General features: G+C 60.4%; 3 protein-coding genes across 8 annotated transcripts; all 3 read right to left on the minus strand.

Moving 5' to 3' along the window:
• Nucleotides 1-1,110: 1,110 nt before the first annotated feature.
• Nucleotides 1,111-2,632, minus strand: LOC308236627 (lymphocyte antigen 6H-like; the record flags this gene model as incomplete). The annotated part of the gene is made up of 3 exons (XM_080646481.1): nucleotides 1,111-1,334; nucleotides 2,233-2,349; nucleotides 2,581-2,632. 3 exons carry the CDS (start codon nucleotides 2,630-2,632, stop codon nucleotides 1,111-1,113), a joined length of 393 nt encoding a protein of 130 aa, XP_080502607.1.
• Nucleotides 2,633-6,401: 3,769 nt separating this feature from the next.
• LY6L (lymphocyte antigen 6 family member L) lies at nucleotides 6,402-10,452 on the minus strand. 3 transcript variants are annotated; one of them, XM_080646289.1, is made up of 4 exons: nucleotides 10,257-10,452; nucleotides 9,800-9,936; nucleotides 9,542-9,658; nucleotides 6,402-6,991 (listed from the first exon to the last, which is right to left on the minus strand). In XM_080646289.1, the coding sequence occupies exons 2-4, from the start codon at nucleotides 9,915-9,917 to the stop codon at nucleotides 6,765-6,767; spliced, it is 462 nt and encodes a 153-aa protein (XP_080502415.1). In that variant the 5' UTR covers nucleotides 9,918-9,936; nucleotides 10,257-10,452; the 3' UTR covers nucleotides 6,402-6,764. The 3 variants fall into 3 exon arrangements, with proteins under 3 accessions (XP_080502415.1, XP_080502414.1, XP_080502416.1); XM_080646288.1 differs by having other exon boundaries at nucleotides 9,542-9,936; nucleotides 10,257-10,405; XM_080646290.1 differs by lacking the exon at nucleotides 10,257-10,452 and having other exon boundaries at nucleotides 9,800-10,037.
• Nucleotides 10,453-23,854: 13,402 nt separating this feature from the next.
• Nucleotides 23,855-27,150, minus strand: LY6E (lymphocyte antigen 6 family member E). Of its 4 annotated transcripts, none has more exons than XM_080646361.1 (4): nucleotides 27,074-27,150; nucleotides 24,919-25,027; nucleotides 24,664-24,783; nucleotides 23,855-24,576 (listed from the first exon to the last, which is right to left on the minus strand). In XM_080646361.1, exons 2-4 carry the CDS (start codon nucleotides 24,968-24,970, stop codon nucleotides 24,359-24,361), a joined length of 390 nt encoding a protein of 129 aa, XP_080502487.1. In that variant the 5' UTR covers nucleotides 24,971-25,027; nucleotides 27,074-27,150; the 3' UTR covers nucleotides 23,855-24,358. The 4 variants fall into 4 exon arrangements, with proteins under 4 accessions (XP_080502487.1, XP_080502490.1, XP_080502489.1 ...); XM_080646364.1 differs by lacking the exon at nucleotides 27,074-27,150 and adding an exon at nucleotides 26,943-27,039; XM_080646363.1 differs by lacking the exon at nucleotides 27,074-27,150 and adding an exon at nucleotides 26,652-26,956.
• Nucleotides 27,151-27,417: the final 267 nt, after the last annotated feature.

The following is a 27,417-nucleotide window of genomic DNA, read 5'->3' on the forward strand; positions in this document are numbered from 1 at the left end:
CCGCCCCGAGGTGCTGGGCGAGACACCCGGAGTGTCAGGGAGACGTGGACAAGGCGGGGTGGGGATGTAGAGGGGTGTGGATGTGGGAAGGGGTGTGGGGAGGGGTGGTGGGCTTGGCACAGCGGGAACCCCGCCCCCGCCCATCGTCATTGGTGTCGCCTCTTCAGGGAGGGGCATTCACATCCGTTTGTCACTCAGGCCTCGCTCCACCACCCAAGGGCTCCTTCCGCACTAGTTCACGCCTCCACCCGCCCTGTCTGCACCCAGCTTCCGGCCAGCCCCATGGGCGCCTTTCTTCCTGCGTGTATGGAGCCGCGCCCCGGTCGCCCGCCACGCGCACCTGCGAGCCTTCCCAGGAGACGTGACCTGCAGGGTCCGTGCGGGGAACAAATGCCACCACCGCTCTCGCTGGCACAGAGGGGGCGGGGATGACGCTTTGGCAGGGCGAGGCCCCTCTTATTTTTAAAAAATATGTTTTTAATTTATGTTTTGAGAGAGAGAGAGGGGAGAGAGAGAAACATCGATGAGAAACAGCATCCACCGGCTGCCTCCTGCACGCCCCCTGCTGGGGAGCAGCCGCAATGCAACCTGCACCTGTGCCCTGACTAGGAGTCCAACAGGTGACCTCTTGGTGCGAGGGCGATGCTCAAACACTGAGCCAGCAGGCGCCAGGCGAGCCCCTCTTAGAGTGAGCGACAGGAAGGGGCTGGAGCAGCGGCACCCGCCACTCCACAGGGGGACAGGGAGGAAGGTGGGATGGGACCACTTCTTTTTTTTTAATATATATTTTTATTGATTTCAGAGAGGAAGGGAGAGAGAGAAACATCAATGAGGAGAGTCATTGATCGATTGCCTCCTGCACGCCCCCTACTGGGGATGGAGCCCGCAACCCAGGCATGTGCCCTTGACTGGAATCGAACCCAGGACCCTTCAGTCCGAAGGCTGGCGCTCTATCCACTGAACCACACCGGCCAGGCTCAGGGCCGAGTCACACCAGGGGAGGCTGTGAGTCTGCGCCTCCCCCACCGGGAACCCTCACTCAGAGAGGACAGGCCCGGGCCCCCAGTGCACACCCAGAGGGTTGGGGGGGGGCAGGAAGGGGAGGGGTCGTCACAGCAGATGGTGTAGGCCGAGCCCCATGCCCAGCAGGAGCCCCCGGTGCCAGGTCCGGGCGCTGAGGCCCCCGGGGGCCCCCCCGTTGCACAGGCTCTTAGAGCAGCAGAGGGCCTTGGCCAGCACGATCATGTTGGGGGTCAGCAGGTCCCACTCGGGGGGGCTCTTGAAGACGCAGGTGCTGGTGCAGCTCCGGGTGATCAAGGTGCGCTGCTGGGAGCCTGAGGGGGGGGGCACAGCGGGTGCTCACGAGGGGCCGGCAGCCAGGAGGGGCGGGCTTCCCTGGCGTCACCAGGTGTGAGCCTGGGTTCCCAGGTGTGCTGTGCGAGTAGGGGGGCAGAATGTAGGGGAGCAGGCGAGTCCCAGCACCTGCAGGCGCCTGGCCAGGCTCGGCCCTTCCTCACTCGGGGGCGTGATGGGGACGGTCAGAGGTCTCTGCAGGACCCCCCCACCGACCCCCCACAACCCGCACGGGAAAGAGCGTGCCAGGAGCCTCCAAGTTGAAGAAGGGGCCCTGGCCGGGGTGGCTCCGTGGACAGAGCGTCCGCCTTTGGACTGGGGTCCTGGGGTTCCATTCAGGTCAAGGGCACGTACCTGGGCTGCAGGCTCCCCAGCCCCGGTTGGGAGAGTGTGGGGGAGGCAACCAATCATTGTGTCTCTCTCACATCAATGCCCCCCCATCCCTTCCACTCTCTCTACAAATCAATGGGAAAATATCCTGGGGGAGGGAGGGAGGGAGAGAGGGAGGGAGGGAGGAAGGAAGGTCCTTGTGGGAGGAGGGGTCCAATCTGAGATCAAATCTCCAGGGAGAGCCCGCCCTCAGCCAGGACCAGCCCCCCCCACCCGGCGCCCCCCCCCCCGCCCCCGCCCCCATATCCAAGCCCGAGATGGAAGGAGTAGAGACTGAGGAGAACCCTGCACCTCTGCACCTTCTCTCCATTTGAGCCCAGCAAACAGGAGGGGCCCGTGGGCTCTGAGGCCTCCCGGCCTGCGGGCTCTGCAAACTCAGGTCCCTCCCTCCCGGAGGGGAGAGGGAGCCCACGCGCGGAGGGGGGAGCCCCTCGGGGCGGCCGCCATGGGCCGTGCACCGTGGCCTCCGCCCGCCCTGCAGGGACTCACCGAACTTGAAGATGACCTCGTGAGAGAAGCACAGGATGCTGGGCGGGGTGCACGTGACGGGCTTGCAGGTGGAGGTGTTGTTGGTGGCCAGGCAGTGGGCGCATTGCAGGAGGCCCTCTGCGGAGAGGGGGGCGGGGCAGGCTCAGGGCGCAGGCCCACCGCCCCCAAGTGACACGCGGGCTCCTGCACTCACCCCCGGGGTCCCGCACTCACCCCTGAAGCGCACTTCTCACCCCCGGGGGTCCCCCCACAGAGCGGCCCTCAGGGAAGCCCCACGCGCATGCGCACAGGAGCGCCCGAGCCCCACGGCCAGGAGACCCACGGAGCTCCCCGCGGCTCGGGCCTCACCTTTGTTGGCACACACCAGCGCGGACCACAGCATCAGGAGGACCCCTCTCATGGCGGGCAGTCAGGCCTGATGGGGGGACGCAGAGGGAGAGCCTTCCTTACCCAGGACCCCTGGCGCGTGCACCCCGACTCCTGCCGCCCCGCCTCCCTCCCGGTCCCGCACCCCCTGTTGGCATTTGCATATGCCCCCCTGGACCCTCAGGTCCTTTGTCCCGCACCCCAGGGCCCCTCACCTGAACCCAGTCTCCTCCACCTGCCCTGGGCCTGAGCTGGGCGATGGAGGACAGTCAACCCTGCCCGTCTGGCTTCTTAAGTCAGCAGCCTGGGCAGCTGGGGGAGGGGGGGTGGGGGGTGGAAGGGGAGTTGCCTCCGGCCCAAGGGAGCGGGGGGAGCGGGGCAGGGCCCTGGGCTCCCCACCTGTGGGGCCACCATCGGGCCAGCCTCCAACTCAGCCACCAGCTCCGATGCCCCCCTTGGCCTGTGACTGACCCACGGAGCAGGCCACTGGCATCCACACCGTGGAGCATAGGGGGCACCATTTGTGGGGGCCACCATGGGCTGAGGGACAGACCCAGAACCCCTGAGCTCCGCGGTGGGGGCCAAGGGCCGCGATGGGAGAGGACCTTCATGTTAAATTCGTGTTCCGTGAAGCCAAGGCCCAGGGGGCACCCTGGGGCTCCGGGTGGAAGTGATTGAACACCCAGGCCCCCAGCGGGCCCGGCCTTCAACCGAATCCGAACAAGACCTTCTGGTCTCCGATTTGGTTCAACCTGTTCCGATCGTATCGCTTCACACCTCAGGGCCATCTTCCCTGCCTCGCCGGCCACTGAGTCAGAATCGATGAGAGGGAAGATGAGCCTTTTTCCCAGGTGAGAACGAAAAGGCAGCACATTGAGAATTAACAGTCTTTGAAAAGGCCTTCCGTACACGTTTGAAAATACCCGGAACAGATAGAAACATCACTTCCCGGCACGTTTGGGATCGACGAAGGGTAGTCGTTTCGACAAAATGTACTTCCTCCTGAACATTGGCCAAAGACAAGATCCTGTTCGGAGGCTCATAATCGAAACTCCATTTTGAAATCCTCTCAAGTCCCTAAAAAGGTTGCCGACAAGCGTAAGAATCGCCCTAGGGAACTCCCTTACACCGGCTTCCCAAACCTTGGCCCCGACCCCGGCTGTAGGACAAGATCAAAGTCACAGAATGAAGGTGGACGCAGCCCTGGTATCTACAGGTCATGCCCCTTTCACCGGCCGCCCCCCCCCCCCCCCAGCGCCTTGCTCTCATCCGCTTCTGCCCTCTGCTCCAAGGCCACGTGTATCTCCGGCTCCTGGTCCCCTGCAATCTGGAGCAGGCTGTCTTGTCTGGATTTCTTTCACACCCTGGACACTTTTGAAGAGGAATGGCCAACTATTTTGTAGAAAATGTCATGTGGGCCTGCTGTTCACTCCCGAGTCCCTTCAGCTGAAGCATTTTGGCAAAAAAAAAAAAAAAAAAAAATCACCTTGCCAAAACCGGTGTGGCTCAGTGGATGGAGCGTCGGCCTGCGGACTGAAGGGTCCCAGGTTCGATTCCAGTCAAGGGCACGTACCTTGGTTTCGGGCACATCCCCAGTAGGAGGTGTGCAGGAGGCAGCTGATGGATGTTTCTAACTCTCTATTCACCTCGTCCGGCCGGTGTGGCTCAGTGGTTGAGCGTCGACCCAGAAACCTAACGGTCACCGGTTCAGTTCCCGGCCAGAGCCCATGCCCAGGGTGTGGGCTGGGTCCCCCAGCAGCGGGGGTGCGGGAGGCAGCCCACCCATGATGTTTCTCTCCCGTGGCTCTCCTTTCCTCTCGCTCTAAAAACCAATAAAAAATATTTTTTTAAATCACCTAACTGCAGTGGTTCCCAGCACGGCACATCAGACAAGTGACACTGCTGGTGCCCTCGCTGGCGGCGGTGACTTCGGACCCGTGGTTAAGGTGGCACCCGCCAGATTTTCCCTCCGGAAAGTTACCATGTGTCCCGTTGCATCGAATCCGGGTCTGGTGAGAGGCACTTTGAAATTATGTAAAAGTCCTATTCCACATAATTCGCTTGCCCAGGGAGGTAGCATCAATGATGGCTCGTTCCTGAAGTGATTTATGACTGTGGGTTTTTGCCAAATGGTGGTTATGCATTTCCACCCTCGTTTCCACGTCGAAGAGCTGGCATTCTGATGCATTTCACTCTATTTCTCCTCTCCATCCCCCAGGATTAGTTTTTTTTTTTTTTTTTTTTTTAAAGTCCAGGTTCCTTTAAGAAGGAAATGGCATTTCATGGTATTTAAAAACCACCAGCTGGGCCAGTGCGTGTTTATTGCTGGTGGGTGCTTCCTTCAGAGACTACGTAGTCATACTCTTACCGCTTTCCAGTGGCTAAGACATTCCACAACCCCTCCCCGCTCCATACTTTTTAAAAATATATATATTTTATTGTTTTTTTACAGGGAGGAAGGGAGAGGGATAGAGAGTTAGAAACATCGATGAGAGAGAAACATCCATCAGCTGCCTCCTGCACACTCCCCACTGGGGATGTGCCCGCAACCAAGGCACATGCCCTTGACCGGAATCGAACCCGGGACCCTTCAGTCCGCAGGCCGACGCTCTATCCACTGAGCCAAACCGGTTAGGGCCCCCTCCACACTTTTCATCTCTTTCTTCCCACAGGGAGAACCCCGACGTGTGACATCACTGTATTGAAGCAGTTCGATTATGACATGTCTGAGCGAGTGAGTATTTGTTTGGATTTTTCTTTCCGGTATTCATGTGGCTTCTTTAAAAAAAAATGTTTTTATTGATTTCAGAGAAGAAAGGAGGGGGAGAGAGATAGAAACATCAATGATAGAGAGACTCAATGATCAACTGCCTCCTGCACGTCCAGCCCCCCCTACCCCCGCCCCACTGGGGATGGAGCCCGCAACCCCGGCATGTGCCCTGACTGGAACTGAACCGTGACCTCCTGGTTCATAGTTCAATGCTCAACCTCTGAGCCACGCCAGCCGGACCCCACCTGGATGTTGATGTGAACAGACTGACTCCGACCTTGGGGCACCCCCACCCTTTCTCATCTCAAGCTTCAGCTCTGACTGAGCTCACGGGTCCCAGGCGGCAGCCCCAGGCCTGGAGTTAGGGACTAGCTGTGGCCTGCGAGCCCACGCCACGGGGTCACGCTGCTCCCTGTCGGGTAGGGCGCGAAAGGCAGAACAATGGAGACAAAGGTCAGACTGGTGTTGGCGTCGGTTCTACACGGTTATCCGCGGTGAGTTCCTGGAGGTGCGTCCTGGCCCGCCCTGCTCCCTCTGCCTGCCAGTCACCAGCAGGTCAGCTCCTGCCAGGCCTTGGTGTGTCCACTGCTGTGTATCGGGGTCACCGGTGCGGCGGGCGGGGTCCCTTCTGCTCCGGCTCACTGCACACAGCCCAGCTGGATGGTTTCATCCAGACGTGACCAAGACCCAGGCATGGACGACAGGTGACCACAGAGGTCCGCTGAGAGCCGGCCAGCGGTGTGGTCCCATCATGGCGGGGGGAAATGGCCGAAGGAGCCCGGCCGGCTGGCTCAGGGGTTGAGCATCGACGGGTGGACCAGGAGGTCACGGTTGGATTCCCAGTCAGGGCACACATCCCGGTGGCAGGCTCCATCCGATCCCCAGTGTGGGACGTGCAGGAGGCAGCCGATCAATGATTCGCTCTCATCATTGATGTTTCTATCTCTCTCTCCCTCTCCCTTCCTCTCTGAAATCAAGTTTTTTTTTTTTTTTTTTTTTTTTTTAAGGAAACAGCGGAAGGAGCTGGAGAGGGTGTGGTTGAAGAATAAGTTTATTGTCTTTGGGAGGAGTGAAGGTCGTGGCCCCAAAGCCGGGGTGGCACCCACAGTGCAGATGGGCGTGGGCCCCTTGGACAGAGGCGTGGGGGCGGGGCTGGCCAAGGAGTCAGGGCTGCAGCCCCCGGATCGCCTGGGCTCTCCCTGCCCCTCCCGGCCCTGGACAGTCTGTTCTGGGCCAGAACCCTGGGCCAGGGAGCCGCTACCCCACACCGGCTGTTTCATCCCCCCAGGAAGCGGGCTCCCTTCTCCAGGCTCCGTGGGCAGAGGGCCTGCGCGGACGGGAGAGGAGGCCGCCCGCTGGGGTGGGCAGACCGGGGCTGCGGGCCGCGGGGAAGGGCTCACTGGGAGGCGGCCAGGAGGCTGAGGCCCAGCGGGAGCAGCAGCCCGCCTGGCCGGGCCCAGGGCCGCCCCGGGGCGGGGGCCGCCGCGTTGCAGAAGCTCACGTTGCAGCACTGCCTGCGGATCCTCCTGAAGAGCCAGGGCTCCGACAGCCACTCGTAGGCCATGTTGGTGTTGGGGCACCGCGGGGCGCAGCGCTTGCTCAGGAGAACCCCCACCTTGGATTCTGCGGGAGAAAGCGAGAGCGGCGGCTGGCCCCCAGGAGGGAGGACCAGGCTGGCAGGGGGTGCTGTCCGCGGGCCAGGCCCTGGGAACCAGGCGGTGGGCCTCACGGGTTCCCCGACGCTCCCCCTGGGGCTCCCCCCGGCCACGCCCTGCAGAGCTCGGGGACATGGCTGCCCAGGGCCGGGGACTGGGGCCCTGCTGGGGCTCTGCCCTGACACCGTCCAGCTTTGAGGGAGAAGCGGGGCAGAGGCAAGGATGGAGACCCGAGACCCAGCTGTGCGCTCAGCCGCCCCTTTAAGGACGTGGCAGAGCCCAGCCGGTGTGGCTCAGGGGTTGAGCATCAACCTGTGAACCAGGAGGTCACGGTTCGATTCCCGGTCAGTGCACACGCCCGGGTTGAGGGCTCCATCCCCAGTGTGGGGTGTGCAGGAGGCAGCCGATCCATGAACCCATCGTTGATGTGACTATCTCTCCCCCTCTCTGAGATCAATAAAATGTATTTTAAAAGATAATCATGTGCCCTGACTGGTTTGGCTCAGTGGATAGAGCGTCGGCCTGCGGACTGAAGGGTCCCGGGTTCGATTCCGGTCAAGGGCATGTACCTTGGTTGCGGGCACATCCCCAGTAGGGGGTGTGCAGGAGGCAGCTGGTCGATGTTTCTCTCTCATCGATGTTTCTAACTCTCTATCCCTCTCCCTTCCTCTCTGTAAAAAAATCAATGTATTTTTAAAAAAATAAAAGATAATCATGCCCTGGCTGGTTTGGGTTTGACTCAACGGATAGAGCATCAGCCTGAGACGGAAGGGTCTGGATTTGATTCCGATCAAGGGCACATGCCTGGATTTCGGGCTCCGTCCCCAATAGGGGGCGTGCAGGAGGCAGCCAATCAGTGATTCTCTCTCATCATTGATGTTTCTATCTCTCCCTTTTCCTTCTTCTCTGAAATCAATAAAATATACTTAAAAAAATAAAATTAAAATACAAAGATAATCATGCCCAGCCTGGCCCCTAGGACTGGAAGCCGGAGCGGGAGGCAGCTCTGTGTGGCTGGCAGGTCCCCAGGAACCAGCCCAGCAAACCATGACCACAGGTTCTCGGCTTCTCGGAGGACAGATGGCCGCCCGCCTCCCCCCACTCCGGCCATTTGCTCGCTTCTAAGTGGCTCGCTAGTGACACTCACTCCCGCGGGCTCCGGACGCGTTCACATCTGAGTGTGTAATCTCCCGTCAGGCTTGTTTGCGAAGGGGACTCCCACCAGGTGAGCCCCACAGCCCCGTGGGCACGTAGCCAGGTGGGCAGCTGGCGGGGCCGCAGGTCCTGGGTGGAGCCCCCTGGCCCCCCTGTTCCCACGGCCTGGCCTCCAGCACCCTCCCCCCAGCTCTCCCCAAAGTCAGGTACCCTGCGCCCTGTCCTGCGGGGATGACTCTTAGTAACTGGTACCTCCGAAGGAGGCGGAGCCAGGCGTGTGGCTCAGTGGTTGAGCCTCGACCTATGACCCAGGAGGTCACGGTTCGATTCCCCGTCAGGGCACATTCCCCGGGTTGTGGGCTCCATCCCCAGTGGGGGGTGTGCAGGAGGCAGCCGATCCATGGTTCTCTCTCATCATGGATGTTTCTCTCTCTCCCTTCCTCTCTGAGATCAATAAAACACTTTTTGTTGCTCTAGCTGGTGTGGCTCAGTGGATAGAGCGTCAGCCTGCGGACTGAAGGGTCCCAGGTTCGATTCCGGTCAAGGGCATGTACCTTGGTTGCGGGCACATCCCGAGTGGGAGGTGTGCAGGAGGCAGCCGATCGATGTTTCTCTCTCATGGATGTTTCTAACTCTCTATCCCTCTCCCTTCCTGTCTGTAAAAACCAATAAAATATATTTTAAAAAAACAAAAAAACCCACACTTTTTGTTAAAGGAGGAGGGGGACTCTTTCCCCCTCCCCACGTGGGAGTCTGTACTTGTTCTTCAATAAACTTCCGCCTTTGCTGTACCAAAATAATAATAAATAAATAAAACTAAAAAGGAGGAGGAGCCCTAGACGGTTCTGCTCCGTGGACAGAGCATTGTCCTGCCGACCGCAGGGTCCCGGGTTCGATTCCTGATCAAGGACACGAACCTCGGTTGCAGGCTCCTCCCACCCGGGTCCCTGGTCTGGGCTCGGGCAGGAGGCAACCAATGGACGTGTTTCTCTCACATCGATGTTTCTCTCTCTCTGTCTCTCCTCTCCCTTCCGCTTTCTCTAAAAACCAATGGAAAAATAGCCTCGGGTGAGGATTTTTAAAAAATAAAATAAAATAAAATAAAATAAAATAAAATAAAATAAAATAAAATAAAATAAAATAAAATAAAATAAAATAAAATAAAATAAAATAAAATAAAATAAAATAAAATAAAATAAAATAAAATAAGTAAATAAAAATTAAAAAGGAGGAGGTAAGCACAGCCCAAATTCAGAATCTGTGCGGGAGGAGAGAGGCGGGTGCCCCGGGACAAAAGGTCTCGCGCCGCCCCGCCGCCCCACCCGCGGAGCCGAGGGCCCGCCTCCCGCGCCCCGGCACTCACTGTAGGAGAAGGTCACCGTGTGGCCCACGCACACCTGGTCGGTGCGGGCGCACGCCGCGGGCTTGCACAGCTCCATCGCCGGGGCTTTGAAGCAGCGGAAGCAGGTCAGGTTCACACCTGCGGGGCAGCGCGGCTGCAACAGGACTGCGCCCCGCGGAGCGCACAGCGCACAGCGCACCCAGGTGCGTCCCGGCCAGGCCTGCCGCCCCCAGCCCCCCCGAGGCCGCCGCGGCCCGTCCCGTCCAGCCCACCCCTCACCTGTCTGTGCTCTGCGGTCAGCAAAGTCCAGCGGGGCAGCCCCGCGGCCCCCGCGGCCACGCTGGACCAGGACCGCCAGCAGGGCCCACCGCGCCAGCGCCAGCGCCAGCGCCTCCATGCCCGGCGCGGGGCTCAGCCTGAGGGGAGCAGAGAAGGAGGCTTCACCCAGAGGCCCCAGCCGCGCCTCCCCGCCCCTAGGCCTCCCCTCCTTGGAACCGGTCACTGGGTGTCCCTCCTCCCAGCCCCACCCCCGTCAGCCCCGGCTCCCCAGCTCCCGCGCTAGGGGGTCCCCGGGTCCCTAGGACCACAGCCTCCACCCTCGGCACCTGCAGAGGCGTGGCCGGGCTGCGTCTCCCCCAGGGCCGCCCCTGGGCCCGCTCAGCCCTTGCCGCCTTCTCCTCCTGTAACAGACCCCGGGGGCGGGGCGGGGGGGGGGGGCGCAGGGCCTGGTTCTCACCCTGGGGACTGGGACCAGATTGGAGCCCAGGATGGAGGTGGTGGGAAAGGTGGAGGGCTTCAAGGAGGAGGGATCATCGGAGCCACAGAACAGCTGGCAGCTGGACAATCAGAGCTGACACTCAGGGCAGTCCAGTGGCAGAGACCGGTGAGCCTGGCCCAGAGCAGGCACCCAGGAGAGGGCCAAGCTCAAGGGCAGGAGGCGGGAGGGGGTGGGGGGGAGAAAGAGAGGAAGGAGGAGGGAGGAAAAGGGGGAGGAGGCGATGGAGGCACTGAGTCTTGACGCTTTTCCTCCTTTCTGAGTGCTTGGGGCCATTTTCCAGAAGGGAGGGCTGGTGGGGAGGCCCTAGGGCAGGACGAGAGCGCTGAGCCGGGTCACCAGGTTCGGGAAGGCGCCCCCTGAGGCTCCCAGCCCCGCAGGGCACACAGCTGGCCGCCTCCGGACTCTGGAAGGTCCCTGGGCCCTGCAGAGGGTGGCAGCCCCCCTCCCCCTCATCTGCTTCTGCTGCTTCCCAGTCACCAAGGTGTGCTCCGCCCACGCGTGGACGGTCTGCTACACTGAGTCCCTGTTTTACAGCTTTTCTGTAATAAAACTTTGCTTTCGCTCAAAAAAAATATATGTTTTTTATTGATTCCTGAGAGGAAGGGAGAGGGAGAGGGAGAGAGAGATTGTGGGCATCACTGATTTCAAGGAAATCTCGTCCTATTAGTTGAATTGGGGCCGATTTGATGAGCAAAAATATATGTTGTCGCCCTGGCCGGGTGGGTCAGTTGATTGGTGTGTCATTCTGTACACCAAAGCGGTCTTGGGTTCGATCCCCGGTCAGGGTGAGTACGGGAGGCAACTGATCAATGTTTCTCTCACTCTCTCTCTCTCTCTGAGGATTATATATATACAGTACCATAACATTGCCTAGTTGGAAAGGAACAGGCCTTGATTTATTTACTTTTTTAAAATACATTTTTATAGATTTCAGAGAGAAAGGGAGAGGGAGCCATAGAAACATCAATGATGAGAGAGAATCATTGATGGGCGGCCTCCTGCACGCTCCCTACTGGGGATCGAGGAGCCCACAACCGGGGCATGCGCCCTGACTTGGAATCGGAAGCATGACCTCGTGGGTCATAGGTCGATGCTGAACCACTGAGCCCCGCCAGCTGGGCAATCCTGGACATTCTTTAAGGGATTCCAGAAAAGCAGCTTGAAGAAAGCCTATATGATCAATCATGATGCTTGTTATATTTATGCAAATAAGCAGGCCAAATGGAAACTGGACTTCATGCAAGTAAATCAATTGCTCTTAATTTGGCTTTTTGATGAAAATGAGGGTGATTTTAGGGGGAAATTGTGTCCCAACAGAATCTAGAATACACAGTTGTGAAGATTAAACTCTAGTTCAGTTAATTGTCTAAAAAGTTTTGTTTTCCATCCATGAACTGAACTGGATCCTGAATTTTTCTATTTTTCTTAAGTATTTGGTTACTATTCTTCACACTAACGTTTCATTTTCTCCCATCCTTTGACTTGAAAGTTATTGAGAACTAAAACTATTTTTCCTCCCACCAACCATTCATCACAGTTCTTGTCAGTCCAGCTTTGCCCCAATAATAGATATTTGTATTTTTTTAAAAAATATATTTCTTTATTGATTTCAGAGAGGAAGGGAGAAGGAGAGAGAGAGAGAAACATCAATGATGATAGAGAATCATTGATCGGCTGCCTCCTGCACACCCCCTACTGGGGATTGAGCCCGCAACCCAGGCATGTGCCCTTGGCTGGAATTGAACCTGGGGCCCTTCAGTCTGCAGGCTGACACTCTATCCACTGAGCCAAGCCGGCTAGGGCAATAATAGACATTTGTAACACAGTTTGTCTCCACCAGGTTACAAGCCCAACTCGTACTCAGGGAATCCTGCTCTCTGCCAATTCTGGGCACCATCACCACCTCCTTCTGTGCCCAGGCCTCTGACAGAGAGCCAAGATCCTGAAGGGAAACGTCGGCCCTCTCCAGCAGGAAGCAGCTACAGAAGAGACCCCCGTGCCCCTTTTCCCTTAAAGAATTCAGAGCCTGCCCTGGCTGGTTTGGCTCCGTGGATAGAGCGTCGGCCTGTGGACTGAAGGGTCCCAGGTTAGATTCCGGTCAAGGGCATGTACCTTGGTTGCAGGCACATCCCCAGTGGGGGGTGTGCAGGAGGCAGCTGATTGATGTTTCTCACTCTCTATCCCTCTCCCTTCCGCTCTTCCGCTCTGTAAAAAAATCAATAAAATATATTTAAAAAAAAAAAAAGAAAAAAGAATTCAGAGCCGGGAATTCTTCAGGGCGGAATGTGCCGGCAGCTAGGCAATTAGAGAGACCTGAGCAGAGCAAGCACAATGGGCCAGGTATGGAAGGTCACCGGGGCTGAAATTCCCAGGTGCCTAGTATTACTGTATAAACAGTCAAACCTGTAAAGAATTTTTGTGCCGAAACCGGTTTGGCTCAGTGGATAGAGTGTCAGCCTGTGGACTGAGGGGTCCCAGGTTCGATTCCGGTCAAGGGCACGTACCTTGGTTGCGGGCACATCCCCAGTAGGAGGTGTGCGGGAGGCAGCTGATTGATGTTTCTCTCTCATTGATGTTTCTGACTCTCTCTCCCTCTCCCCTCCTCTCTGTAAAAAAATCAATAAAATATACTTTTAAAAAAAAGAATTTTTGTGAGTTTATTTGAGCCAAACTGTCAACAATTGCTGGGAAGCAGAATCTCAAGGGATTGGAATAATGCTCCGGAGAATGGACGTTTCTCACCTTGTTTTACACATGTCAATCAAAAGAAAAGATGTAAGTGGGTTACCCAAAATCCATTGGTGACAGATTAGCGGGTGGGAGAAAGCAATGTGGGGGTGGCGGTGGGGAGGGACCCCTGGGATTGGATAAAAAGTGAAATGATGGACACATACTTAGCTGGGTGCAGGGACAATGAACATGATAATGAAGGGATTTGTGGTCTCTGTCCTGGCGCCCACCACATTAGGTTGTGCCCCAAGGGGTCTGGAAAAAGGGAAGTTACCCGTTACCCAGACATTTCAAGAACATATTATCCTAGATGCAAAAAGACAGATAGGCTGCCCTGGCCGGTTTGGCTCAGTGGATAGAGCGTCGGCCTGTGGACTGAAAGGTCCCAGGTTCGATTCTGGTTAGGGGCACATGCCTGGGTCACGGGCTTGATCTTCACTAGGGGGCGTGCAGGAGGCAGCCGATCCAGGATTCTCTGTCATCAATGATCTTTCTCTCTTTCTCTCTCCCTCCCTCTCCCTTCCTCTCTGAAATCAATAAAAATATATTAAAAAAAAAAAAAAAAAAAGACAGGCTCAGTTAAGGTAAAGGTTGACCTTGTCAGGGAAGATACCGGCCTAGGACGTGACTACCCTCCACAACTGCTTTTACTTAAGTTTAATTTCAGACCATCCTTTGTGGTGACTTTAGGTCTCTGAGTTTGCAAGACGGCCATGCAGGCCTCCCCTGAGCCGTCAGGTCAGCATGTGGCCCCTTTGGTCCACAGCCAGAGCTCAAGCACCGCGGTGGCCGAGCTGAGGTCCAGTCGCTGGTCACCTTCCGTGCAGGTTTGCAGCCAACAGACCGGAGCACCGCTGAGGCCCCGCCCCCAGCTGGCCTGCTGCTCGGTCCGCAGGCCCCACTGTGCTGTGGTGACTGGCAGGGCAGTCAGGACGCTGAGGCCTGGGCCCCGGCCAGAGCTGCTGTGTCATTTCTGGGTCTCCAGCCCTGCCGTCCTCCCCCCTGACCAGATGGCCTCCATCCCACGTGGGCCCAACGCTGCCCAGGCGGACTCTCCATCCTCCTGTGAAACAAAGGCTTAACTGCCAGGGCTGAAGGCCTTTTTATTTTATTTTATTTTTACTTACTTATTTTAAAAGCTTTATTGTTGGAAGTATTACCTATGTCCCCTTTTTTCTCCCATTAACCCCCTCCAGCCCGCCCGTGCCCCAGGCTGAACGGGTTTACCAGGCCATTGCGTCCTGGAGTCGACCGGCTCTTTTATTCCTGCACGCCCCCTACTGGGGACCGAGCCCCAAACCCTGGCATGAACCCCAAGCTCCGGGTTCCTAGGTTGACGCTCAACCACTGAGCCACACTGGCCGGGCCCCATTTTACTGTCAGGGTCACCGAAGGAGGAACGCACGAGGCCTACGGGGTGAGGGATAATGAGTTTATTAGGTCATCTGGATACCAGGTGGACTGAGTCCCCAAATGGCGTCAGCACCCGGGAAGGGGAGTCAGAGGTTTGCAAGGCCTTGAGGCGGCTTTTTCCGGGCGGAGAATTCGCTGGGCGGGTCCAGATGCTGGGAAAGTCCGGAGGGGAGAGATGATGGTCTCAGCCCTGGAATGTCCGGTGTGCACTGGCCCAAAGGTCAGTGCCCAGGGGAAGGAGTGTGGATTCTGACCTAACACGTATGTTTAAAAGAGCCCGCAGCCCCCAGGCAGCCGTTTGGAGAGAATCCGCATGGGCTGCAGGTGGGTGGGGAATGAGGACGGGCCCTGGGCCGGCCGGGCAACTGTGGAAGGAGGCGTGGCTGCCGGGAAGTTCACGTGCAGATGAGGCTGAGGCCCGGGCCCCAGGCTGCCTGGACACGTAGCTCCCACATGCGGGGGCTACGTGCCGGCCTGCCTGGCGGCCTTGCCAACTCAGAGACCCGAAGGCAAGCACACAGGATGGTCGGAAGTGAAAACTTCTTAAAATTAAAAAGCAGTTTCTAGTGGGCAGTCCTGTCCTAAGCCAGTATCGTCCCCGGCGAAGCTCAACGCCGATCTTAACTGAGTCTGTTGTCTTTTTATTTATTTACTAGTGGCCCGGTGCACGAAATTCGTGCACATTAAAAGGGGATTAATTAGAGGAAATAATTTAATATTGCTATTTGCCCTTTCTCTGTAATAGAAGTGTCAGAGATGAAAGAAAGTCAGTAAAATGTATATGAAAACCATCCTCCTGTCGGAGTATGGGGCACACCATGGGATCCAGAGTCAAGTCCCCGCCCACCCGCATGCACCTCAAAATCGTGTGAGACCCAGACCCGGCCGCCCCCCCCCGCATTGGGATAGATCCAGACCTGGCTAGTCCCACCCTTGTCAAGCCCTGCCGGGCAGGGAACGTAGCCTCAGGTCCCCTGGCCCGGCGCCAGGATGGGGGGGCATGGCCTGAGGTCCCCCAGCCCAGACCGGGGTCGGGGGGCATGCCTTGAGGTCCCCCGTTAAGCCCCACCAGGTGTGGGACATGGCTTGAGATCCCTTGTCAAGCCCTGCTGGGTGGGGGGCATGGCCTGAGGTCCCCTGTCAAGCCCCGCCAGGCGGCGGGGGGAGGGGGGGGCGGGTGCAGCCTCAGGTCACCCAGCCTGGCACCGGGAGGGGGGAACAGCCTCAGGTGCCCTGTCAAGCCCCATCGGCACGGGGGTGCAGCCTCAGGTCCCCCCTGGGCGGGGGGCTTGGCCTGAGTTCCCCCGACCCAGCACTGGGGGTGCACCTTGAGGTCCCCTGTCAAGCCCCGCCAGGCAGGGGGGCACAACCTCAGGTCCCCTGGCTCGGTGCTGGGGCGGGGGGTACGGCCTGAGGTCCCCTGGCCTGGTGCTGGGGCCAGGGGAGCAGCCTGAGGTCCCCTAGCCCAGCACCAGGATGGGAAGCACACCTTGAGGTCCCCGGTCAAGCCCTGCCAGCCTGAGGTCCCCTGTCAAGCCCCACGGGGGTGGGGGAGGGTGTAGCCTCAGGTCCCTGCTGATTGCTTGGTAAGGCTCCTTATGGGAACTTGGCCTCAGCTGTGGGTGCAGCCATCTTTTGTGATGGAGTGATGGTTAATTAGCATATTCCCTCTTTATTCGATAGGATTTATTTATTTATTTTGAATATATTTTATTGATTTTTTACAGAGAGGAAGGGAGAGGAATAGAGAGTTAGAGACATCGATGAGAGAGAAACATCGATCAGCTGCCTCCTGCACACCCCCCACTGGGGATGTGCCCACAACCAAGGTACATGCCCTTGACCGGAATCGAGCCTGGGACCTTTCAGTCCGCAGGCCGACGCTCTATCCACTGAGCCAAACCGGTTAGGGCTTTTTTTTTTTTTTTTTAATATATCTTATTGATTTTTACAGAGAGGAAAGGACAGGGATAGAGAGTTAGAAACATCCATCAGCTGCCTCCTGCACACCCTCTTCTGGGGATCGGAATCGAACCCGGGACCCTTCCATCCGCAGGCCGACGCTCTGTCCACTGAGCCAAGCCGGTCAGGGCGAGCCTGTTGTCTTTTTGCAGCAAAGACAACACCAGTGAAACGCCAGGTGCCTTGTAACCGCCCCTTTTCTGGACCCCTCAGGGCACAACGAATGGCACCAACAACCCCCCCTTTGCTGCCATCCTGATAGTTGTTGGCTGTTAACTGCCCTGCACCCCCCTGAGTAAAGGACGCACGTGTCCATCATGTCACTTGTCACCCAATCCCAGAGCTCCCCTGCTTTGCTTCCTCCCGCCTCCCTAACCCAGCACCAATGGATTCAGGAAACCCACCTGCATCTCCAGCCTTGCTGGTGACTTAGAAAACAGGTGAGGGGCCGAAACCGGTTTGGCTCAGTGGATAGAGCGTCGGCCTGCGGACTGAAAGGTCCCGGGTTCGAGTCCGGTCAAGGGCATGTACCTTGGTTGCGGGCACATCCCCAGTGGGAGGTGTGCAGGAGGCAGCTGATCGATGTTTCTCTCTCATCGATGTTTCTAGCTCTCTATCCCTCTCCCTTCCTCTCTGTGAAATATCAATAAAATATATTAAAAAATAAATAAAAAATAAAAAAAATAAAAAAAATATATAGAGAGATTTCCGAGAGGAAGGGAGGGAGAAACATCAATGATGAGAGAGTCACTGATCGGCTGCCTCTATCCACTGAGCCACCCTGGGGAGGAAGACCACAACCCGGGCATGTGCCTGGACTGGGAACCAAACCATGGCCTCCTGGTTCATAGGTTGACGCTCAACCGCTGAGCCACGCCGGGGCCCGGCCATGTCCTGGGTCTTCTGATGTCTCCCCAGGGAGCGGAGTGTAAGTGTGGTGTGTGCGTGGATGGGGGTGGGCGCCTGGGCCTCCTAGAGAAAGCGCCCGGGCCGCCCCACACCCTGTCTGGGTGCCCCCCCAGCTCTCCGCCTCTGTGCCCTGTGCTCAGGGGTGGGAACACACAGAGCGGGGGAAAGTGAAACTTGGAGGTTCACCAGCCCACAACCTCCCTCCCCCGCCCCCCGCCCCCCCCCCCCGCCCCCCGCCCCGAGTCTGGGTGGAAAACATCCTGAACAGAACACAGCTGCCTCCCTCCCAGCGGACGGCCCGGCCCTCCTCCCTGAAGGCGCCCAGAACCCCCCTTTCTTTTTCATTTTATTATTATTTTTTTAAAATACATTTTATTGATTTTTTACAGAGAGGAAGGAAGAGGGATAGAGTGTTAGAAACATCGATGAGAGAGAAACATTGATCAGCTGCCTCCTGCACACCTCCCACTGGGGATGTGCCCGCAACCCAGGTACGTGCCCTTGACCGGAATCGAACCCGGGACCCTTCAGTCTGCAGGCCGACGCTCTATCCACTGAGCCAAACCGGTTTTGGCTCTTTTTTATTTTTTTTTAAAATACTTTTATTGATTTCAGACAGGAAGAGAGAAACATCGGTGATGAGAGGGAATCATGGATCGGCCGCCTCCTGCACGCCCCCCACTGGGGATTCCCGGGATGTGCCCGGACCCCCTTTCTCAGGTGGTGTGGAGAGGCAGGGCTCCACTCCGAGCCCCAGGTGTCCGCCTCCTGGCTGGGCCCCAGGTCTTCAGCCACGTGGATGAGGTCACACAAACGCAGGTTCCTTTTAAGAAAAAAAAGAAGAGGGATCACTGGGCCGACGAACCTACTGGGCTGGAGGGTCCCTGGGGGGCCAGCGCAGGAGAGGGGACGGGCCAGAAAAGGGCGTGGAGGGGCTGTGTCCAGGGCTTTCTAGGGGTGACGGGGAGCAGGTATTGTCACCCCAAAATGTGCCTCTTTTTTTTTTTTTTTTTTTAATTGATTTCAGAGAGGAAGGGAGAGAGAGAGAGAGACATTAATAATGAGAGAAAACCATGGATCGGCTGCTTCTGCACGCCCCTCACTGGGGAGCCCACAACCTGGGCATGTGCCCTTGACTGGAATCGAACCCAGGAGCCTTCAGTCTGCAGGCCGATGCTCTGTCCACTGAGCCAAACTGGTGAGGGCAGAATGTGCCTCATATTTGATAGCCTGGTTAGTTCCACCCGACCTCAGACACAGAGGCAGCTCTGCGTGGGGGTCACCCCCTTGCAGAAGGCATTTCCATTCCTACGGGAAATCTCCCTCCGCAGAGCTCCTGTCTCTCCGCCTGCCGGTGGTCCCCTCCATAGGCCCCGCCGCGGCCCTCACCCGGCTCTGGGGCTGGGCCCAGAGGCCCCTGGGAACCCACTCTGGACTCACCACTGCAGCTGGCAAGGGGCCAGGGCTGGGAGGGGGCACGGATCTGTAGGGAGGGCAGCATGGGGAGTTGCTGACGCTTAGCCCCATGGAGTCACAGGGAGGAGACTCTGGGACAGGGTCCCCCAAGGGCCACAGCAGCAGTGTGGGGAGGCGGGGCTGAAGTCCTCCCCTCTCCAGTCTGCAGTCCTGGGGGAGGAGCTGTGGGTCCACAAAAGGAAACCTCAGCGAGGGAGTGAGGAGCCTGAAGGGGAAGCTCTCACACCGTATCACTGGCGGTCAACCACAGACCCCAGCAGGAAGAGGCATGCCTCAACTCTCCCAGGAAGGGTCTCTACTGCTCCAGCCCGAGGGAGATTTTCTCCTCGCCTGGGAAACAGACAAGCCAATGAGAAACCTCCATGACTCGGCCAATAGGCAGTGAGAACAGAGTGGAGAAGTGGAGTCACTGTGGTTAAGCTGTTAAATTGCTTAAATCAGAGGCATAGGACACAATCTACTCTTGCTTTAACTGACTGGGAACTTAAACGTTTGTAGTCTCCAGTTATGCTAGGAAATCTATATCCATCCATCCATCCATCCATCCATCCATCCATCCATGCATCTTATCTATACTAATAAAAGGGTAATATGCTAATTAGACCGGACATCTACCTGATGTCCTTCCAGACAAAGCCATGGTGGCGGGGGGCCGAGGCAGAGGCGGTTAGGGGCGATCAGTCAGGCAGGAGGGAGCAGTTAGGGGGCGATCAGGCAGGCAGAGGGGAGCAGTTAGGGGCGATCAGGCTGGCAGGCAGAGGCAGTTAGGGGTGATTAGGCAGGCAGGCAGGCAGGCAGGCGAGTGGTTAGGAGCCAGCAGTCCCAGATTGTGAGAGGAATGTCCAACTGCTGATCGGATATCCCTCCAGGAATCCCAGATTGGATAGGGTGCAGGCCAGGCTGAGGAGACCCCCCCACCCCCGTGCATGAATTTCGTGCACCGGGCCTCTAGTAGATAAATAACCCTCTGATTACCTCCTGAAGGTTTTAGTGTTGTAGGTGTGGGCGCAGCACTGGTGTCAGACTGGTGGGGTCAGACTGGACTGGTGAGGTTCACCAACCTCGATACTTGAATTCTGGCGAAGAAAGAATTCAGAGCCAAGTCTCAAACTATAAGAGAACACTTATTTATAAAATCACAGGAGTGGCAGAAGTAATTTGCAGAAGAAATGGGCTGAGGAAACAAGTTACAGAGGCAAAGGAAGGGCCCGTGGAGCTTGGGAGTGAGGAAGGTGAGGGTAGGGTAATGGTGGTGGAGGTGGTTGGTGGAGTTGGTGGAGGTGCTGGGGGTGGTGATGATGGTAGTGTGGACGAAAGGGGCCACATGCTGACCTGATAAGCTCCGGGGAGGCCTGCATGGCCGTCTTGCAAACTCAGAGACCTAAAGTCACCACAAAGGATGGTCTGAAATTAAATTTCAACTAAAAGCAGTTGTGGTGGGTAGTCACGTCCTAGGCCGGTATCTTCACTGACAAGGTCAACCTTTACCTTAACAGCCTATCTGCCTTTTTGCATCTATGATAACATACCCTTGAAATGTCTGAGTAACTTGTAACTTCCCTTTCTCTGGACCCCTTGGGGCACAACCTAATGTGCGAGGCTCCAGGGCAGAGGCCACAAATTCTTTCATTGTTATCATGTTAATTGTTCCTGCACCCACCTAAGTATGTGTCCATCATTTTACTTTCTATCCAATCCCAGGGGTTCCCCCCCCCCCCCCCCCCCCCGCTTTGCTTTCTCCCGCCTCTCTAGTCCATCACCAATGGGTTTCATGTCACCCACCTATGTCCCTCCTTTGATGGCCATGTATAAATACAGATGTAGCCCGCCATTCTCCGGAGCATCATCTCAGTTCCTTGAGGTTCTGCTTCCCGGCAGGTGTCCACAGTTTGGCTCCCATAAACTCACAACAACGCTTTGCAGGTTTCAGTGGTTTTCTACGTTCACAGTATGATGGTGGTGATGGTGGTGGAGGCGGTGACAGCGAAGGAAGGGGCGGCAGGCAGGGCGGCTGGAGCTCCGGGCCCTGGTGCTGAGGGTGTGGGGAGTACAGGGCAGGTCCCAGGGGAAGGTCTCAGTGGCAGCTCCAGCAGCTCCACGTGTGTCCTTTCAGGGTCCAGGTCTCCCCGGATGGGTTGGTCAGAGCTGGGCGGGCTGGGAGGGGGCGGGAGGGGGAGGGGGAGGGGAGGGGAGTGTCCTTATTCACTGCAGCTGGTCCCCAGGTCGCTGGCCTGGTTCAGCTGCTGTTCTGGGCCTGGAGCTGAAATTCAACTGAGGCCCAGGTGTTATCTCCAGGGGGAAAAGGTCAGGGGGGCCAAATCGCCCGCCCAGAGAAGCTAGGTGTAAGGCCAAGCCCCACCCCCTCCCGGTCAGGGGAAGGGTGTGTGTGTGTGGGGGGGCAGGGGCCCCAGGGAGCTGAGCAGCTCACACCCGCCGACCAGCCTCGTCAGACTGTCCTTGGCCAGCACGCAGGCCCTCGCAGCACGGCCCCTCCGCTTCCCCTCCGCCAGCTGCTGGATCGGCCCTAGCACAACCCTGGCCTGATGCCACGGGGACCCCACTGGCTAACTCAGTCTCCCGTCCCAACTGCCCCACCCCCAGGCCCAGAACTGTGGGTGCTCACTCCCCCCTCGTCCCTCACCCTGGACTTCCCACCCAAGGGTGTCACCAGGGCTGCCCTTCCTGAACCACCTCCCCCAGAAGGGCCCAGACAGCTCCGGCTGGGGCTCCAGGGCCTGCCCGCTCCTGCGCCTGGGCCCTTTCGGAGCGCTGTGCCGTGGCCCAGCCCCCAGCCCCTCCAGTGGGGAGCAAGGCAGAGGTCACAGGGGCAGGGGTCACAGGGGCAGGGGTCACAGGGGCAGGGGTCGCAGGGGCAGGGGTCACAGGGGCAGGGGTCACAGGGGCAGGGGTCGCAGGGGCAGGGGTCACAGGGGCAGGGGTCGCAGGGGCAGGGGTCGCAGGGGCAGAGTCACAGGGGCAGGGTCACAGGGGCAGAGGTCACAGGGGCAGGGTCACAGGGGCAGAGGTCACAGGGGCAGGGTCACAGGGGCAGAGGTCGCAGGGGCAGGGTCACAGGGGCAGAGGTCACAGGGGCAGAGGTCACAGGGGCAGGGGTCGCAGGGGCAGGGTCACAGGGGCGGGGACACAGGGGCGGGGTCACAGGGGCAGGGGTCACGGGCAGAATCAGGGTGTGGGAGGAGGAGGTGCAGGGCCGATGGGTGTGGGCAGCACTGGAGCAGGAGGCTGGGCGGTACCATCCCTCCCGGAGGCGGAGGCGGGCCAAGGAGACGGCAGCCTGGGAGGCAGGGGCTGTGGGCCCCCCATCAGACCCCCTCTGTGGGCGAAGGCATGAAAGTGGGGGCATCCCACCTGCACCTGGACGCTGAGCCGGGGGAGTCCCGACTCCTGACCGTGTGCCCAGCGGACAGCACTGTGCCCGGCACCTCACGGCAGCTGGGCAGGTGCCAGGACAGAGACTGGGGCGCGGTGCCCTCCGCAGGCTCCCCCTCCAGAGCCCTCCCCCCTCCACTCCCCTTTCCAGTCCACACCCTTCCTCCCCTCCCACAGGCTCCAGGAAACCGAAACTCCGATCCCCAGCTCCTCCCCCGCCCCCTCCCGGGACCCACCAGGCCGCCCTCCCCCCAGCGCCCCGCCTCCCCCCTCCCCAGGGAGGGGCGGCAGAACCCGGAGCCGCTCCGGATGCCCCAGGAGGTCAGGGCCGCCTCCACCCCAGCCCTGGAGGGACTTTGTCCTCTCCTGAGCCGAGGGGCCGCCCTGCCTCCAGGGCCCCCGACAGCCCGGCAGTGGCTGCAGCCTCCGAGCTGTTTCCACTTAGCAAAGGGAGGGGGTTCCCAGCCCCACCTCCGCGCAGCGGGTGGGTCACACAGGCCTCCTGTCACTGCGGCGGCCGAGTCAGCCCCAATTCCTCACTTCCCGTCTGTTCCCTGGGTAGCTCTCTCTCCCACAGGACTGCCCGGCCCCCTGGACTCACTGGCCCCCGTCCCTTCAGCAAAGTCGCCTGAGGTCCCAGTGTTCCTGGGGACACGCTGGTTCCGCGCCCCTTTGCTTTTTAAAAAATATACTTATGTCGATCTGCTGCCTCCTGCATGCCCCACTGGGGAACAAGCCAGCAACCCGGGCACGCGCCCGCCCGGGTACATGGGATCCATTCCCACTACCCGCTGAGTCTCAGCCAGGAGCTCCTTCCCCCAGTCTCCCGCTGGGTCACCCGACTTCCTGGGGCAGACCCTCCTCCCGCCAGCCCCTTGGGGGCTGTTACTCCCTCCGGCCCTTGTGACAGGACCCTGTGCTTTCAGTGACCCCCCTGTGGGAGCTCCGGCCCTGCCCCTGACCTCAGGGATCCGGGAGACAGGCCAGAATCCCAGCACCCATGGTGCCCACTGGCCCACCCCCGGACAGGGCACCGGAGCTCCCGGCCAGCCTGGGTCGGAGCCTCGTGGGCCTGCACCTGTCACGGTCCGAGTGTCCTGAGGAATGAATGAACTCAGCGGAGCCTGACTTCTGGGGTCTCTCACCCCTTCTGCTCTTGCCCACCGGCCAAAGCCCCGTGGCTGTGAACACATGTCCCCCACAGCGGGCCCCCCAGACTCTGCCCTGGGCCCTCCGTCCCGGTCCTGCAGCCCACAGGCTGCCCAGTGGAAGGGGGCACACCGCAGGTCTAGGGGCTCGGGGCCAGCACCCCTGCCCTGCAGCCAGGGCCTGAGGCTTCCTTCATAGGCCCTTGGCCACACACACACTGCGCCGCCCGCCCAACTGGGTTTGTGGGTGCTCCTGGCCCCAAGTCCCAGGCCCCCTCACGTCCTCTCCTGTCCACCCCGTTCCTTCCAGAGGCAGGCTGCCCCCGCCCTGCCCCCTCCTCTCCTGTCGGAGAAAGAACTTCCCAGGAGAAAGTGGGAGACAGCAGCGAGCTCTGGACTTGTCCCCCGCCACCCCCGTCCCCCCGTGGGCCTCAGTGAGGCGCAGTATCACAGGGGATCCCGGGTCCCCCACACGTGGCCACGGCTGGGCTGGGGCTCCCAGCAGAACAGATCAGAGCAGAACAGGACGGGGCGGGCACGTCTGTTTATTTGAGGCACCGAAGCAGCAGGAGGCTCAGTGTGAGGGGGCACGGTGGGGGCCGCAGCTGGACGTGGGGGTGGGAGCCGATTCCTGGGCCCGCGGCTGCTGAAGTGAGTGGGGCGTGGCGCCCCCAAGGCCTCACAGACCCCTGCGTGTACAGCTGGGCGCCCATACCCCAGCACCCACTTCCGCGCCACTGTCAGGGGCGGACTGGCCCGATGGACAGGCCTGGGCTTGGGCCTCCCACGGTGTGTCCCCATGACCCAGGAATAGCTGCTGACCCACAGGCCCCAGGGGGACCCTCCGAGGAGCTCACATCAGGGACCCTGGAGCCAGGGCAGCCAGCGCCGCTGGGGGCAGGTGTAGATGCGGGGGACAGGCCTGCGAGGGGACCGAGGCCGAGGGGTGGGGGTCGGGCGGTGTGAGGGAGGGGCTGGGCTTTCTTTCCTGAGCGGTGGGCCGGGTCAGGGGCCGGGGTCAGGGGCCGGGGGTCAGGGACCGGGCCGCAGCAGGGCCAGCAGGCTGAGCAGGAGCCCCAGGCCCAGCAGGGAGGTGCTGGCCCGCAGCCCGCCGGCCGCGCTGATGTTGCACAGGAAGCTCTGGCAGCAGTGGGTGCCCACGGACGCCACGCCGATGTTGATGCCGGGGGGCGCGGGGCAGATGGGGGAGCAGCCCTTGTTCAGGCTGTAGCCAAGGTCCACCATGTTCCCTGCGCGGGGAAAGGGGGTGGAGTGGAGGCAGCAGGACGGGCTGGGGTGGGGTGGGGCGGGGCGGGGCGGGGCGGGGCGGCACTCACCGATGCCCGCGGCCGCGGAGATGGTGACGCAGTAGCTGTCGGTGTCCTCGCAGACGGTGGGCTTCAGGCAGTAGAAGTTGCTCTTCTGATTCGTGCAGGAGAAGCACACCAGGGAGTGGGCTGCGGAGGGAGGAGGCTGCAGGCGACACCCTGGCCAGGGGCAGGGGGCAGGGTGCGGGGGGCAGGGGGCAGGGGGCAGGGAGGACCTCCGGGAGGGAGGAGGTCACAGCACCCACAGGCCCGCCTGGGCCTCACCTTGCTCCACACCCAGGAGGGCGGCCAGCAGCACGGGCAGGAAGACCTTCATGTTGGAGGGACGGCTCTGGTCGGGCCTCACATGCAAAGAGAGCCGCTCTGCTTTGTCCTTTTTAAAACATATATGAAGATATTTATTGATGTCAGAGAGGGAGGGGAGGGAGAGAGACACCGATGAGGAGAGGGAATCGTGGGTCGGCTGCCTCCTGCACGCCCCACACTGGGGATCGATCAAACCTGCAGCCTGGGCCTGTGCCCTGACGGGGAATCGAACAGTGACCCCCTGGTTCATAGGTCAACGCTCAACCCCTGAGCCACGCCGGCGAGCGCCACTCTGCTTCAGAGACACAGCTTGCCAGTCGGAGGGTGACCCCCCTTGTACGGGGGGAGGGGCCCTGCTGCTTCCAGCAGCAGAACATGGGGTCTTTCTGCTCCACCCTCCCCTCCCCTCCCCTCACTGCAGCCTCCTGGCTGAGACCCTCCCGAGCCTCAGGCTCCGGCTTCTGAGAAGCACACAGCCCAGGAGGTCAGAGTGGCTGCCCCTGGTCCTGGGGGGTGAGGGTGACCAGAAATGCTAACTGGCTTCCAGAGCTTTCCATGGGCCAGCTCCACGCTGGACCTGGGGACCCAGGGGCTGGGTGGGAGGCATACCCAGCGGAGCACCTGCCCGGGGCTGCCTGGCGCTTGGGACTCAGATGTTCCGGGAGGTATTGATGCTGAAGACCGAGACCCCGTTAAGTACCTGCTTCTCCCCAATTTTGTGGCTGGAAACAGGCCCAGGGAGAGCCAGTGGGTGCTCCGGGCAGGCACGGGCATGGGCATGGGCATGGGGAAGCTTCCATGGTGGGTGTGAGCCTGAACCCGGGGCCACAGGGGCCGGAGCCACAGAGCCCGAGGCTGTGAGTGGGCAGAGCACTGTGCGTGTCCCTGGCTGAGGCTCTGGGCCTGTTTCAGGAGGCGCCGTTGGGGAGGGTCTGGGGCCTCTGCGGCCGGCTGTGGGGGGCGGGGACTCCATTCGGGGCTCCCTGGGAGGAAGCACAGCAGGGAGAGAAGAGACTTGGGGAGGGAGTCGCCTGCCTGCCCTGGGCCTGGGCCAGAATCTGGGGCTGGGCAGGGGCTGGGCAGGAGCTGGGGGTGTCCTGGGCCCAGTGCAAGCCCAGCCGGCGCGTCCCTGCCCAGGTGCTCTGCCCAGGTGCTCCGGGAGGAAGCCTGCTCCTCCTCTTCCCTAAAGTGCGACGCCCTGCGCTGTCCTCACAGGAGCTCTGGTCACACAGCCACCCACCAACAGTCCCAGCCAGGCGGGTCCATCCAGGCCCCAGCCAGGCGGGTCCATCCAGGCCCCCAGCCAGGCGGGTCCATCCAGGCCCCCAGCCAGGCGGGTCCATCCAGGCCCCCAGCCAGGCGGGTCGGGACGCCTGGGGTGGATGAGCATTTGCGGGGTCAGGTACAGGGACAGCCCGTGCGCTTCCGGCGGTGCCATCCAGGACTCAGGCTCCCCACTCCTCCCCCCTCCGCCCCCGCTCCGCACGCGGCCCCTCCCTCTTCCTGCCTCCCCCCGCCCCCCACCACCCCGGCTCCGGGGCTGATTTCTGGGAAAGCCGGGCACCCAGGACTCGGGCCAGCGGGAGAGGCGGGAGCCTGCCCTGGTCCCCAGGGATGAGAAGGGACCAGGTGGCCCAGCGCCGGGGCCCGGGCTCCCAGGCACCACATCTGCTTGCGTAATCGATGCCAACCAAACAGGGCGCCTCGCCGCTGGCCTGGGCGGGCCCTGTCCCGGGTGATCCATCCGGAGGCGGTCAATTCTGCTGCCGCCGAGATCCCGGCCCCTTCTCAGGTGAGGACGGCGGGCCCTCCCCAGTCCCCACGCGAGCGGCCGCGTGGAGCCCAGCGCGGGGCGACGGGCCCGAGCCTGCGCAGCCCCGGCCGCCAGCAGGGAGGGCGCCTGGTCTCCGCGCGCTCCACCCCAGACCTTTGGAAACATTAGGGCGCTGGGAGGCTGGCTCAGCCCCTGCGGCCGGGCCCACCCGCTCTCGACTCCCAGGACCTCCCCCGCGGCGCCCTCGCTCGCTCCCCTCCGGGCCCCGCAGGGCGCCACCCGCGGCGCCTGGGCCGCTGTCCCGCGTTCTCGTCCGCCCCGCCCCGGCCGGCGACTCACCGCGCTGCGCGTCGCTCCTCCGCCAGCAGAACTGCCCGAGCCGCACTCGCAGGCGGGACTCGCAGGCGGATGGCGGGGCGTGCGGGGGGCGGAGCCGGGGCGGGCGCGGGCGGGGCCGGGCTTTCCCGCGCGGGGGGCGGAGTCGGGGGGCGGAGGGGACCCTGATCCTGACCCCACTGGCAGGTCCCGCCCAGGCCGGCAGGTCCCCTGGTCCCCAGCGAGCCCGAGGCTGTGGGGAGGGGCGCTCCCGTGCGCGCGGGCGCGAAGGCCCACAGGTGGGCGGACGGGAGGGCGTGCGTCCCAGGAGGCCGACGGGGTAACCGTGGACTCCCTCCTGCGGAACG

This window comes from Plecotus auritus, assembly GCF_963455305.1.
Source record: "Plecotus auritus genome assembly, chromosome: 11".
In the NCBI taxonomy this organism is placed as follows: Eukaryota; Metazoa; Chordata; class Mammalia; order Chiroptera; family Vespertilionidae; genus Plecotus; species Plecotus auritus.